The 14,214-nt window shown below is 57.2% G+C and overlaps 5 protein-coding genes across 5 annotated transcripts; 2 read left to right on the top strand and 3 right to left on the bottom strand.

The window, feature by feature from the left end:
- Nucleotides 1–484: 484 nt before the first annotated feature.
- Nucleotides 485–974, bottom strand: CORC01_04696 (uncharacterized protein; the record flags this gene model as incomplete). Its single annotated transcript, XM_022616343.1, has 2 exons — nucleotides 485–899; nucleotides 958–974. 2 exons carry the CDS (start codon nucleotides 972–974, stop codon nucleotides 485–487), a joined length of 432 nt encoding a protein of 143 aa, XP_022477194.1.
- A 1,585-nt stretch (nucleotides 975–2,559) lies between these two features.
- On the top strand, nucleotides 2,560–7,380 carry CORC01_04695 (uncharacterized protein; the record flags this gene model as incomplete). The annotated part of the gene is made up of 2 exons (XM_022616342.1): nucleotides 2,560–7,146; nucleotides 7,198–7,380. 2 exons carry the CDS (start codon nucleotides 2,560–2,562, stop codon nucleotides 7,378–7,380), a joined length of 4,770 nt encoding a protein of 1,589 aa, XP_022477193.1.
- Nucleotides 7,381–8,875: 1,495 nt separating this feature from the next.
- CORC01_04694 (uncharacterized protein) lies at nucleotides 8,876–9,292 on the bottom strand (the record flags this gene model as incomplete). The annotated part of the gene is made up of 1 exon (XM_022616341.1): nucleotides 8,876–9,292. The coding sequence occupies one exon, from the start codon at nucleotides 9,290–9,292 to the stop codon at nucleotides 8,876–8,878; it is 417 nt and encodes a 138-aa protein (XP_022477192.1).
- Nucleotides 9,293–9,319: 27 nt separating this feature from the next.
- CORC01_04693 (WD domain-containing protein) lies at nucleotides 9,320–12,082 on the top strand (the record flags this gene model as incomplete). Its single annotated transcript, XM_022616340.1, has 3 exons — nucleotides 9,320–9,455; nucleotides 9,533–9,808; nucleotides 9,870–12,082. 3 exons carry the CDS (start codon nucleotides 9,320–9,322, stop codon nucleotides 12,080–12,082), a joined length of 2,625 nt encoding a protein of 874 aa, XP_022477191.1.
- Nucleotides 12,083–12,696: 614 nt separating this feature from the next.
- On the bottom strand, nucleotides 12,697–13,968 carry CORC01_04692 (DNA repair protein; the record flags this gene model as incomplete). The annotated part of the gene is made up of 2 exons (XM_022616339.1): nucleotides 12,697–13,812; nucleotides 13,879–13,968. The coding sequence occupies 2 exons, from the start codon at nucleotides 13,966–13,968 to the stop codon at nucleotides 12,697–12,699; spliced, it is 1,206 nt and encodes a 401-aa protein (XP_022477190.1).
- Between the last annotated feature and the right edge of the window lie 246 nt (nucleotides 13,969–14,214).

The following is a 14,214-nucleotide window of genomic DNA, read 5'->3' as shown; positions in this document are numbered from 1 at the left end:
GTTTCCCATCTTCATACCCAAAGTTTACGCAGACTGGTAGGCCACTGATCACGCACTGAACCGAGTACCACGAAAGAGGCGGGCACTTGGCCGAGGAATTGCGTGGCTTTGTCTTTCACGACCGTGATATAATCTTCTTCTGTAGACACACGTAGCTAGACGGGCGAGGCTGAGTTGAGGCTTGATATCGTTTTGAATATATGCTCGGGTGCTTAAAGGAGTGACCCTACCTACGGAGCACAAAAGGTCCTGTTCTATACGGGCAAGATTCCTCCTCGAAAGACTTATGTCCAACATGCCCGTTCTATCCCACACGATACGCACCATGAACAATGTAAAAACGCCCTGGAATGCACCTGGAGGCTACCGTGGTATACCGCGTGTCGATACTCCTGCCCTATCACCGTGCGACCTTTTCCCAACCTCGCAAACAATCGTTACTCATAAAGACTCATTCTTTCGCGCAGCCTACCGGCAATATCACCTACAGGCGGATATTGATATCTAGGCAGTCCACCCGCCATTCCCTCCGGCCTAACAGACTGCGCAGCCACTCGATGCCCAGGCCCGTCCACTCCTGCCTCTGCCGTGCGAGTTCTTCTGCCGCGGCTCCGGCCAGGGCGCTGGCTGTCGAGTTGATGACCTCCACCACGGAGGCGTTGAAGCTGGTATTCGGGTCGAGTTCGGGGAGCGGGAGGGAGGTGGGCGGGCGGGGCTGGAACCAGTTGCTGCTGAAGTCGAAGAAGCAGCGGTCGGACCAGTTGCACGAGGTGAGGAAGAGGATCAGGAGAAGAAAGCTGCAGTAGACGCAAGGCCGGTTGAGGAAGTAGGTGCAGATGAAGAAGAGGAAGATGAAGGCCGGCGAGGCGTTGGTCGGGATGAACAGGAGGGGGAGCCAGCTGGAGAAAATCGTCAGCAGGGAGATTTACCACAAGTCATCGCCATATGACGGCTTACCTCCGTAAACAGAACATGGTGCCGTGTGTTTGTAAGAGGGCTGTGACGTAGATGAGGGCGCCGTGGGATCCTTGAAAGGTTGCTGGCGGCGGAGTGGGAGATTGTTCCCCAGGCTGCGTGCCTCTTTCGACCTGCCGACGGTCCAGGGGGCGTTGTCAACGTTGTGAGAGTTTGGCCGCTTGCTCACTCGTGTTGCGAACGGCGCAGAGTAAGAGCGTAGCAGGATCTTGTGCCTCGAGTGTTTGTGTAATCGCGAACGACTTTGGAGGCTTCGGCTGGGCCAAGGTACGCTGCACGCGATTTGAGCAAGGGGTCCGTCCCAGTGCGAGGAATGATCTTGTGGTTCGTTCGCTTGCAAGCCGGGTGCGACAAGAAGGTTGTTGGATCTAAAAGCCAATGACCGGGTTGTTCCAGCGCTGGCAACGTCGTGGAATGCAAGGCAAGGCGGGATGGCGTCGAAAGTGAATAAAAAAAAAACGTCGACTGGTTGCGTGCAGATCTGGTGCAGTCTATAGTCTCTCTCCGTCCCTCTGGGGTCTCAGAAAAGGCATTTGGGATTTGCTTACGTCAGGAAATGTACAAGCCCGATTCTGCAAGCAACAGCTTGCCGGGGAGCTGTCGCGCTGCCGCGCTGGCACGCTTCGTGGATAGCCTTTGGCGGTGATTAGGTAAGGCACCTTCAATCGGGTGGTAAGGCACCTTATCCGTACCTCTGGGAGCAGTGGGAGCGGGGAGGAAAGACGACCAGTGGCACGTCCCCACGTCGCCGACCACGTAGTGCACAGACCAGCTGCATCCTGCCGGGCTGCCCAAGTACCCAGGGTGCCAGGCTCGCCAGGGGCCATGGCCGCCTGGCCGCCTGGCACCCAAGCTCTTCTCCAGGGCACCTCAGAGCAGGGCACCTCCATTATCTAAGCTTCCCCGGCCAGGAACAGGAACCTTTCACCTCCACGGAAAAGTACCTAACCCGAGCTACGAATAGCACCAAGACACCGCCGATTGAAGGACCCCAAGACACGCTCGGGCCCAAAGCTGCGCTAAATCGACAGGCCGCAGGCAAATCGCACCTTCCTTCCCGCACCGCCTCAGACACCTCCAGCAGACTGCAGTCCAGGATTCCAGGCTGTAGGTCCTCCACTGTTGTAGGTACGGTACTTGCCTACCTCATAAGGTACCGTGCTCACCTTCCTTACCTTACATGTGCGCCGGCCCTTTGTTGCTTCCGTACTGAACAGGTCCCCGTCCTTCCTTTCAAAATTCAACCACGTCACCCCCCTGCTGTTGCTCCTTGCTCTCGTTCTCGCGCTACAGGGTTGTGGCACCTTAGGTTGGGCTCTTAGGAATTCCAGCGCCGCCAGCCTCTCCCGTCCTTCCATTTTCCATCCCAAAAATTATTTTCGATATCCCATACCTTCACCTCACCTCACCTCTTTCCTCCCCTTCCTCCTCCTCCAAACCAATTCTCGCACAGAAATCAGCACATTCCCGTGTAACGACGGAAGGGTCTCCTCGTCAATTGTCCCTCGTTTCCCTCGTCGGACCACGTCCCTTTCCACCGCATCTTCTCTTTTCCCCAAACCTCTCACATCTACGGGCGCCATCATGGTGTCTCCCATGCCCCCGGCACCGACACCCCCTGGTGGCAGCATGCCCTCAAACGGCGATCGCAGCAACAATTTGCTGAATTTGCTCAAGTTCAGCGGTGTTGGAAGTGCTTCGGCTGCGCAGGCTCGTCAGGAAGGCTATCAGCAGCAGCTGCAACAGCAGCAACAGCAGCAACAGTCTCCCCAGCAGCAGCAAGCCCAGCAGCACCACTACCAACAATCACCGCAGCAGCAGCATCACCAGCCTCAGCAGTTGCAGCATCAGCCCCACCAGTCGCAGCCTCAGCCTCATCAGCAGCAAGGCCGCGACTCTTCCTCGACGATGCCTTCCTCCATTCCGACGCAGATCGTCGCACCCGCCCGCGCCCCGGCCGATCCCACCGGCCTGCTCGCCGCTCTGATGAAAGGAGCTCACGATGGCGAGGAGTCGCGTCCCGAGCCGCCCCAAAACGGCTCCTTCTCGACTTTTGGCGCATCGTCGCCCCCCGACGATACGCGCGCCTACTTGTTGAACCTGCTGAACCGCCCGAAGCCCAGTCAGAACGACTTGCTTCTGGCCGAGTCCACTCGTTCCAACCCCCCTCAGGCGGGCGAAAACATCCTTCATAGGGTGCTTGCTGAAGCTGGACAAGGCCCCAACTTGTCCCATAGGGCTTCAAACTCGTTCGAATACGACCCCAACAGCTACGCTCAATCGAGCAGCAACTACGGCGCGTACTCGTTCCCCTCGACCCAAGACTCAAATCTCCACGTCGCCCAGCACCAGCAGCAGTATGGCTACAACGCCAACAACAATGGCAGCAGCTTCGACGAGTCTCACATCACTTCGCCGCACAACAGAACCCCCAAGACTGGTTCCATCTCGGGCATCGCCCCACCTCACTCGTCTGGCCAGTCGCCTGCTGGCCCGGCTTTCCAGATCCTCAAAAAGGCTCACGACTCGCCGAGCTCTCACCACTCCCATCACTCTCATCATGGAAGCGAGTCCAAGCGAATTGCCAGCGAGCATCGCAGCCCCCTCGCCAGCCCCGAGCGCCTTCGTCACAGCTTAGGACATGGTTCTTCCCCTGCAGACAAGCTCGCCAATCCCACGCCGGGCTCCACTGCCTCGTATGCGAGTATCCCTGCCGAAAAGCACAAGGAGACGGTTTCCGAGGCAATCCACGACATTGCCCAGCAAGCCGACTACGAGGCCCAGCAAGCTCTGGCCCGCGCTGAGGAAGAGCAGTCGCGACCAGAGTATTTGCGGGATCTAGAAGACATGGACACCGCGCGTACCGAGAGGGAGTTTGAGGAGAGCGCCCACCACGCTGCTCAGGCCATCAAGAAGGAGCTCGAACGCGAGGAGAATAGGGACCTCCTCGAGAAGGTTGTCTCCGCCGAGGTGGCTGAGGAGGTTCGCGAGATCATTGAGGAGGCTGCGGGCCATGCCGTCGCCGACAGCTGGGAGAGCGCCGACCAGGACGAGATCGTGGTGATCGAGGAGGAAACTCCCGCTCCCGTCAAAGTCTTCAACTTTCCAATGAAGCCTTGGATCTCAATTGCTCTGCAGGACAGCGCTACCGAGCCTCGCCCTCAATTCAGAGACGACGCCATCATGGACATTGCTCGTCTTAAGAAAGAGTTCGACCAGATCGACCGCAACCTCTACACTGCCACCGAGAACTACATGGCCTACGGCATGTCAAAGGCTGGTGGCCTCCGCGTCATTAGACAAGACGATGGCAAGGACGCCAAGATCTTTACCGACACCAAGGACCGCATCTTCAACGTTGCCATGTCTGTTACTCCATCTGACCACACCGGCATCCACCGCGAGGCCATCATTGGCACTGGCATCACTGGCACTGTCTACTGGGTTCAGATTAAGAGTGGCGAGAAGGACCACATTGAGGATGCTCATCCCGAGCAGTACGGCTTCGCTCTGCCTCCCATGGCTTCCCACGAAGGTGGTGATGCTCCTGGCGGCGTTCTCAAGACCCGTGCACGCACGTCGACCATCCACCCCGAGTTCTTCGCCGTTGGCCGTGGCAAGTCCATCAACATCATCTGGCCCACATTCATCATGCAGAACAACCTGTTCAAGCCTGGCCACGACCGCGTCGTCGACACGGAAAGATTGGCCAAGCAGTGTTCGTTGAAGATCAATACTGGTAAGGCCGGTAAAGACTTCACGTTCAGTCAGGACGATAGCGTGATAGTGTCTCTTGACAAGTCCGGACGTGTCAAGTTCTGGGACGTCCGTGATCTGACCGCCGCCAAGGAGGGCAGCGACCCGCGTGCGCCCATTCCGGCGTATACTTCGCTCGAAGTGAAGGAACCTCTCATGACCCTCACCAGCACTCCCGAGGGCGAGAAAGCGTGGCCCACATCCGTTCTCCTTGTCGACAAGCTTCGCCCGTATCAGAAACGCTGCGCTCTGCGTTACATGATTATCGGAATGAAGCAGAACCATACTCTGCAGCTCTGGGATCTTGCGCTCGGCAAGCCTGTGCAGGAGTTCAACCTCCCCCACAGCAAGGAATCGGACGCTGTCTGTAGCGTCATGTATCACCCTCCTACTGGCATGCTGGTGATTGGACACCCGACCCGTAACTCCATCTACTTCGCGCACCTCTCGGCTCCTAAGTACAACCTGAAGAGCGTGTCGCAAGTGGAGTACATCCAGCGTCTCGTTGCCCAGGATACCACCATTCCCGCGCCCGACTCGACTGCCGTTATCAGCGGCGTTCGTGAGTACTCGTTTGCAAACCGTGGCATCCTGCGCAGCCTCGACATTCTCTGCAACCCTGCCATGGCTCAAGAGACCGATGAGCCAACCCTCTTCGAGCTCTATGCCATGCATTCCAAGGGCGTTGCTTGTCTCTTGATCAAGCAAGCCGAGCTCGGCTGGACCAAGGACAACAAGGTCTTGGCACCCGTTGACGCTGTTGACGCTGGTGTTGTTACCATTTCAAAGTTGAAGCCTCCTGCTAGCCAGCCCGCCGAGCCCAACCACCAGAATGCTGACAACGCTCACCCTTCGGCCCGCAACATTGCCAAGGACTCCCTTCTGCAGACCACGCCTTCTCAAGATGAGAATGCTCCTCGTCGCGGTCCCGAGTCTGTTACGCCGGTCAAGATCGCCAAGGCCGATCTCAAAGAGGAGGAGACGCCTGTTCCCGCTCCCGCCCCTGCCAAGGAAGAGAAGCAGGAGCGGAAGAGCCGCAAGAAGAAGGCAACTGCAGCGGCGGCGGCGGCGGCGGCCGCTGCCGCCGGCAACGAGCAGACAAATGGCTCGCCTCGTGTTGGCCCTTCCAACAACAACAACTCCAAGGACTCAGGCAAGTCTTCCGGCAATAATTCCAACTCCAACTCCATCACCCAAGAGTCAGTTGAGTCAGCAATCAGCAGCATGGAAACCCGCCTCCAGAACGGATTCAACAGCTTGCTCAATTCGTCATTCAAGACGCTTCACGGCCGAATTGACGATGGTCTGCGTGCCCGTGAGGCCGACTTCGACGAGCGCCAGCTCAAGCTCCTGAACATGGTGTCAGAGGTTCTCAATGAGAACACCCAAAAGGTGCTCGAGGCTCTCATTCAGGAACAGTTCAGCAACGCTGTCATTCCCGCCATTGCCGACGTCGCCGGGAAGGCTGTTTCTGACCAGTTTACCAAGAGCATGAACAACCAAGTTTCACAGTCTGTCCAGAAGGAGATTCACAAGGCCCTTCCTTCCGCGACCCAGCACGCGCTGCAGAATGGCGACTTCGTGAAGGCTATTTCAGACAGAGTCGGGGCTACGGTGGCGGCCAACGTCCAGCAGGAGGTCGTAAACGCTCTGACCTCTCGCCTTGGCCCCTCCTTCACCAACATGGCGGTCCAGGCATGCCAGCGTGTGGCTGGTGACCTCCAGAAGCAGCACCGCGCCGAGTTGGAGGCTCTCAATGCGCAGCGCCTTGCAGAGAGCAACAAGGTTGATCAGTTGTCCGCCATTGTGACTCGTCTTACTGGCACGATCTCCAGCATGGCGGCTTCGCAGGAGCAGTTCCAGAACGAGTTCCTCAAGTTCCAGCAGCAAATGATTCGCGTCCAAACCCAGGCTCAGCAGCAGCAGCAACAGCAGCAACCTCAACAGGTGGCGCATCATCAGCATGCCCCTTCGTACGCTCCTTCTGTTGTAAGCCAAGTCCCCAGCCAGGTTCCTAGCCACATGCAGAGCCAGGCCTATAGCAACCTGCAGAGCCCCGACAGAGCCTCGCAGCACTCAATGAGCTACAGCGGCCACTCGCAAGCTCTCGCGGTAGCCAAGTCCAACAATGAGTACGATGCCGACCTCCAGGCTCGTATTGCTGTCGTCAACCAGCCGATGAAGGAAGGCCGAGCCGAGGAGGCTGTTGTCCGCTGGATGCAGTCTGGTCGTGAGCAAGAAGTGTTCGAGAAGTACATGTCCAAGTACAGCCCAGAGTTCGTCCGCAACCTGCCGCACCTCGTTCTCCTGACTGTGACTGCCACTGTCAGCTTGAACTTGGAGTCGTACACTCGTGAGAGAATTGCTTGGCTCGAGATGGTTGTGCACAGCCTCCAGGTCTCGCTCGGCGAAATGGTAAGTCATTCTGACGCTGGTTTGCTCGACTTGATCCTAACAGATATTCAGGATGGTGATGCTCGTGCGGTTACGCCAAAGATTATGGGTATGCTGGTGGCCCGCGTTGAGGGTCTCTTCGTTCGCATCAGCAGTACCTCGGGCAACGACCCGGTCCTCAAGAACCTCTCGCAAATCATTGTCAACGCGAAGCGTGTGATTGACGCCTGCCAGGATGAGCAGCAGTACGCTTGAGAAGCAGACGGATGAGGGTGGATATTTCTCACACCTGGCCCGATGACGACATGACGATATCAAGTACATAAGACATTTCGACACCATACACATTTGCAGGACGGCTTTGCTACGAGGCATGGCCAAGATGTTGAGGAGAAACGTCTCCTGAAGAATGGATGGGCACGATAGCCTACGGTCGATACCTTAGTGCACATATGGCTGCGTTTCTTTGGCATTTGGAGAATGGGGTTTGTGAGTACGTTTTTCAACGGGAGGCGTGTTACAGGCATGCGAATGGGGTTGTTTGGGCTCCAATTGATCTGTGTGGGGAGGGTCGGTGGACAAGATTCCCAAGCTTTTTCTTTTCTCTTTCCATTGTAATAAGGGGTACGCTTGGGTGTTGGGACGAACAAAAAAGGTTAAGCAGAGAGGGCGTTTGGACGTCAGCCCAGAGTCTACAGTATTCTTGGGGTTGGATGGTTCCATTAGGACGTAACCTCGTCTTCGACAGGAATATCAAGGCGTGATCTAGCCTGGCATGTGCTGTTTATGTGTTGGCCGTGTGACAGTGTAAGGTAATGTGATGTTTCCGATACTCAAGTCTACCTATCCGTGTTGTTGGTAGCAAACACCCCCGTACTCTGCTCCGTATTTCACAAGCCCATCGCCATTGGGTCAAGGCCCATCGAGGTTTGCCCCAGGAATGGGTTGACCTAACCGCGCCCTCAACATGGAACTGATTGCGCTGATAACGAAGCGTGCGATTGCAAGGAGGTTAAGGTAAGGAAGATAAGCGTAGTCTGCATCCGTCAGGCACCTTACCTTATTCAAAGTGTTAGATAATCTCCAAGTTTACATCAGCGACTTGCAGCAATGTGGCCTGTGCTACTGAAGAGACGGCATAACCTTGCAGGCCTGCAGGGCTTGATGCCTGACAGCCTCGCACCTTCTTAGGCGGCGTTTGATTGGACGAGCGAATGGCGGCAAGAGCAGGACACCTGTGCTCCACCGCCCACTTGGGGAAAGCTCGAGTCACACAGCACACCTCAGCACGGCACCTGCCCTGTGGCTCCGGGACAGAACCGGTCAAGCGCGATACGTACCTTACGCTGAGGAACGAAGCAAGGCCAGACAGGCGACGGGAGGAAAGCAGCCCATCTGGCTCCTGCTCGTGCGTGTCTTTCACTTTCTACCCGTGCTGTTCGCCATGGAAAAGCCACCAACCCAACGCGAATTCGAAGCGGCGTCGAATTCTTTGCTGCCACTCCCACAGCCAAGCTCCCATTTTTCGTCCAACCCAGTTTTCTAACGGCACTCTTTCTTCTATTCTTGGGGAAATAATACCTACCTTACCTTAGGTACTCAGTTACCTCCATTGAGCCATCCCGATTCCCGACACGTAGTTTCTCCGCCCCCTCGACCCGGCCAATTGCGTCTGACAGAGTGTACTCCCACCCGCCGCAGGGTACCTACACATTGACTCTTCCACTACAAAGTACAGGGTACCTGAGATTTAGACAGACGCCGACGCGACAACGAACAAAGCTCCAATTGAATTGACCAGGGGTGCCAACGCCAACGCCGACAGCACAGCTCCGACCACCGCTTTAGGGGCTCCGAGCCTGGATTTGGGTTGGCAACCACCTTTTTCCATTTCACGACGACACGACACGACGACCACGACGGCCAAGACCGCTGCGCCAGCGCTTCGACGAGTCGCCGCCGATACCTTTGACCTTTTTTCTCGTCTGATGTAAGGACGACGCACCATCATCACCTCGAGACGACGCAAAGGCGCGCAGGCTGCTGCACCAGCAAGACGATCCGAGAGAAGGAACCCATCCCGACGGCTTGACCACCACCGACGAGACGATTCCTGCACCTCGCTCCTACCTTCTCCCGCATCCGACAGCAGTGCCGAGCTGCCCATCGGGGACCATTCCCCCCTTGAGCGCGTATGAGCTGGCAGGTGGTTCCGGGTATGGGGTCGAACGTAGGCAATGGCATGGGCGGGCCTGGAGGAAACGAGATGGGCGGCGCGATGCAGGGCAACGGCGGCAACCAGCCTCACGCGACCGAGTATACGCTGCAGGGTAGGTTGTCCGACTTGATTATTGAATCGGTCCCTTTTTTTTTTCTTTTTTTTATTGCTGATCGCGATACTTCTCAGGTGTTATGCGCTTCCTCCAAACCGAATGGCACCGTCACGAGCGGGACAGGAATGCTTGGGAGATTGACCGCCAGGAGATGAAGGCGAGGATAGCTTCCCTCGAAGGCCAGGCGAGAAGGGCCGACGCAACCCAAAAGGCACTTAAGAAATACGTCGCCATCCTCGAAAAGAAGGTCAAAGACCAGGCTGCACAGCTCAAGGGAGGTGCCAAAGCAGGCGAAGACGCGGCAAAGGCCGATAAGGATAGGGCTACCCTGGTACAGGAGAAGCTTCGACGTGAGTCCTGCGACCTTCCCTCTATTGTCAAAAAAATGCATCAGTTAACAGAGTCACGCAGCTTCCTCCAAGAGACCATTTGATGTCCACGGTGGCGAGCTCGATGTGGAAAAGGCCGACGATGAATCGCAACGGGCCGACCTCAAGTCTTTCCTGGACCAGTGCCAGGCTGAGTTCACCTATCTGATGATCACTCCCGCGAATCCGCTACCCCCACGAGATTCACCGCCTCTTCCGATACTTGAAGATCTGCGCGAAGGCGAGCCGTTTGGCGTACCTGGTGGTAAGCCATTCCAGGAGCCGCCCTTCCCTTTTGCTTCTTCGTCTCTGGTGCCGCAAAACCACGTACGCGAGGCCAACCGCCCACCCCCCGCTCCAAACCATGCACCCCCGATGCAGCGAAGCCAGCCCACGAGTTTCCAAGTCAAACCTGTCGAACAGCAGCAGCAGCAGCAACAGCAGCATCAACCACAGCAACAGCACCAACAGCAAATGCCGCCCCCGGCCCCAGAGCCTGCACCGCCCATCATGTATGCTGCCGGCACTGAATGGCCTCAGCCAGTGTCGGCGACTGGCCGTATGCTGGATGACAACATGCAGCGTCCCAGCCATGCCATTGAGTCCATTAGCAGCGTCGAGCCAACAGACGAATCTCAGCCTGGCCGAACTGCCCCTGAGTCCGATGGTTGGGATTTCTCCGAAGGATCATTCGCTGACTCCAACTCGTCACAATTCCTCCAACATATCACCAACAGGCCCGATACCGATGCATTTCCGACCGCAGATAACCTCCCAAAGTCGCCCAATCGTGGACCGAGCTCTCATCGCCGCAAAGGATCAATGTCACGGAGACGCAGCGCAGACCATGAGCTGTCGTTGAACTCGGCTGCTCAGAAGGCCGAGACAGGCAACTTCAAACTGCGCTTCGGACTGCGAGGGCATCTGGACACTGTGCGCACCGTCATCTTCTCTGGCGGTGGTAGCCCTGGAGAACCCGAGATCTGCACTGCAGGCGACGATGGCATGATCAAACGATTCCACATCCCCCGTGCCGACAATCACGGCCAGACCCACGCTGCCTCAGATCTTGACGTGACGGCTAACTTCTCTCATCGTGGCCATGCCGGAGGCGTGCTCTGCCTCACGTCCTGGTCGCCCTCGCCAAACTTCTCCACCGGCGGTCGCGCCCAAGGTGACGGCTGGATCTTCTCCGGCGGACAGGATGCCACCATCAGGGTGTGGGAACGTGGAAGAGTCGACCCCAAGGCTACCCTCGAAGGCCACACTGATGCTGTCTGGGCGTTGTGCGTATTGCCTACCACGTTGGGCGCAGTCTTTGGCCAGAACAGCCAATATGGAAGCCCCGATCGCATCCTGCTCGTTTCTGGCGGCGCTGATGGATCTGTTCGTCTGTGGTCCGTAAGCGCACCACCTCAATTGACCTCTCCTCAGCCCGGGACCAACAGAGCTGGTCCGACGGGCAGCAGAGGTCGCGTTCGCGGTAATTCGATGAGCTCGGGAAGTGCATTCTCGAGCACTCCGCAGCCCAATATGGCGTCGAGCTCTCCTTTCAACCACACGCTCGTCCATAACATTAAGAGACCGGACGGCTCCGACGCTAGCCCTACATGCATCACTTCTCTTAGCCCCAGCGGTGACACGTTTATCGTCTCTTATTCCGACGCAGCTATTCTTGTCTATGATACCCGGACCGGTGAACAGACTGGCACAATGGACAGTTCTGAGACTTATGACGGCTCGATCAACACCAGCGTCAACGCCGTCGTTGCGACAACTGTCGGCTTGGAACAGCCCCAGGGTGGTCTATCTGAAGAAGACAGCATCGGCGGTGGTGGACCAACCGGTGGCGGAGGTAGATCCATGGCGGGGTCCGGGGTCGAAGGCGTCATCATTTCTGGACACGAGGACCGGTTCGTCCGCTTTTTCGATGCCAACAGCGGCAAGTTACAGAATTCGTATGCGTATGAGGACGATGTGCTAATTCAACACCCAGGCCAATGCACTTACCAAATGCTGGCACATCCGGCGTCGATTTCGGGCCTTTCACTCAGTCCAGACGGCCGTGAGCTCGTCAGCGCAGGCCACGATGCCTCGCTGCGGTTCTGGAGCCTCGAGAAGCGATCCTGCACACAGGAGATTACGAGTCACCGAATCATGCGTGGCGAGGGCGTATGCTCTGTTGTCTGGAGTCAAGACGGCAAGTGGGTTGTCAGCGGTGGCGGAGACGGTGTGGTCAAGGTGTTTGCGCGGTAGACGGCGGAGGAGTGTTTGAGAGAGATGAAGGGAAGAAAATACACAACAAAAAGAACAGCATAGCGTCCGTTGAAATGGCGTCGTCATTGGGTCATTGCTTGCTCTGGGATGGACGTCTGAAAAGATGTTTTGCTCTCTGAGTCGATTGTCCGGGCATGAGAGAGGAGAAGGGTGTTTCGGGATTCCGCAACTTATTTTTGGGCACGAAGTATAAGACTCGGGGCTTTGGCCTGCTGCAGTGGGCTGGCGAGCTACATGAGCAAAACAGAAAACGAGGGGACGAATGGAATAGGATAAGGGCGTGGACTGGCGCGGCCAGTTTGCGTCACGTTGTAATATTGTACTGGGGCATCATTGTTCATCACTCGTCGATACCCTCCCTCAACACTTCACCAACCAACGCAACCCTCCCGTTTCCTTGCCTGCTGTTGGGTGGACTCTGGACAGCGGTCTCGGTTTCTTTCGTACATAGCTTTATATGGGTGAAGAGAATAGACGATTGTATGATTCTGGGTATTAAGACTATCATGAAAACCAAGAGTGCCATCGCCGCTATGAAAGGAGGTTGCGAGTGTCTGCTCAATACGAAGAGGAAGAAGAAGAACACCACGAGGCTAAAATTCCAATTCCTCAACTTCCATGCCGCACCCGTTGCACTTCTTGACCGTCATACCCTCCTCATTCTCGACCGCTCGACCCCAATCGTGAACGTGCTTGCCACCACCGACAGAGTCTCCAAACTTTCTCGGTCCTGCGCCGGCGGCCATGGTGGCCTGCTGTCTGCGAATGGCTTCGGTCCGGGTCTTGCGCTTGAGGTCGTTGAGCTTGTCCCTGAACTTGGCCTCCTTGCGCCGCTTCTTGTCGGCCTCGCGCTTGGTGAATTCCGCGTCGAGCTTCTCGGCGGATCCCCATTTCGTGGTGAAGGCGTACTCCTCGACCTGGAGGCGGAGGAAAAGCATCATGTCGTGCCAGTGCGACTTGTGCGGGTTCGGCCGCGACAGATGGGGGAGCAGGTCGGCGTCCTTGAGCTCCTCGTCGGTGAGGAGGTAGTCCTCTTTACATTCGGTCTTTGTGAGGAGGGAGTATTTTTCGGGCAGCTTGTCCTTGCAGGCGTGGCACACTTGCACGCCAAAGACTTCGTCCCAGACAAAGTCGATTTCGTACGAGGAGCAGTCGGCGCACTTTTTGCGCATGGTGGCGTCGGCGAGAACGCTGAGGCCTGGCTCGAAGGGTCCTGCTTTCTGTCGGCGGAGTTTCTTGAGGAGCTGGAGACGCTCCCATTCCTGCGAGGACATGCCCTTTGGCTTCTCGTCTTGGGGCGGGCCGCCGCTGCCGGGTTTCACCTTGGGCACAAGAGCCGTGTTGTGGGGGTCGTCTTCGGCGGTCAGGAAGCCGCCTTTTGTGTCCGTCATGGCGGACATGTTGTAGTCGACGAATTTGGCAAAGTTGCGCGCCGGGCGCGGGGCGGCGTTGGTGTCGCGGGCATCGCGGTTCGTCGACGGGTGTGATTCGGCTGCTGCCGCCGCGGCGGGATTCGTCGTTGAGATGGACGAGTGTGGGCGTTTGCGGGAGGAGATGTCTGTTGCGTGGGAGGCACCGGCGTTGGTGATGTGGACGTCGCTGGTGGCGACGAAGCCCGAGACGGTTTTGGGGGTAGGCATGGCGCCTGAGGCGGCGAGTTCTGCGTCGCGGCGGTCGCGGATGGCTTTGGCTTTGAGGCGGGATTCTTCCTGTGGGAGAAGGCGTGTTCAGTCGGGGTCGGACAGGATATCGAGGGGATTCAGTCAGTCACTCACCATGCGACGGATTGCTGCTGGTGTTGGAGGGGTTCTGGCCGGCAGCGGCGCCGTTGCCGGGTTTGGCGGTGGTGTTGACGGGCGGACCATGGCGATTGTCTTCTTGTGGGCGTAGTGAGGGTATCTAGAGCGTCGTCCTGGTTATGGGTTGTAAGTTGTAGAGTGAGGGACGTGTGTAAGCGTGCGCGCGGAGGGGCAACTTTTTTGGGAGGAAACGATTATGTCACTACTTGAATCGCGAACGCACGTGCCTTGCCTTGCCGCACCCCGAAATGGCAAGAGGGGGGCGGGAGGAGGGAAAACGGAACTGGCGGAGCTGTCAGACAAGACACGACA

The sequence above is a fragment of the Colletotrichum orchidophilum genome (assembly GCF_001831195.1).
Source record: "Colletotrichum orchidophilum strain IMI 309357 chromosome Unknown Scaffold_31.1, whole genome shotgun sequence".
NCBI lineage: Eukaryota > Fungi > Ascomycota > Sordariomycetes > Glomerellales > Glomerellaceae > Colletotrichum > Colletotrichum orchidophilum.
The sequence above is the reverse complement of the archived record's forward strand: the minus strand, read 5'-3'. Positions and strand labels throughout refer to the sequence as shown.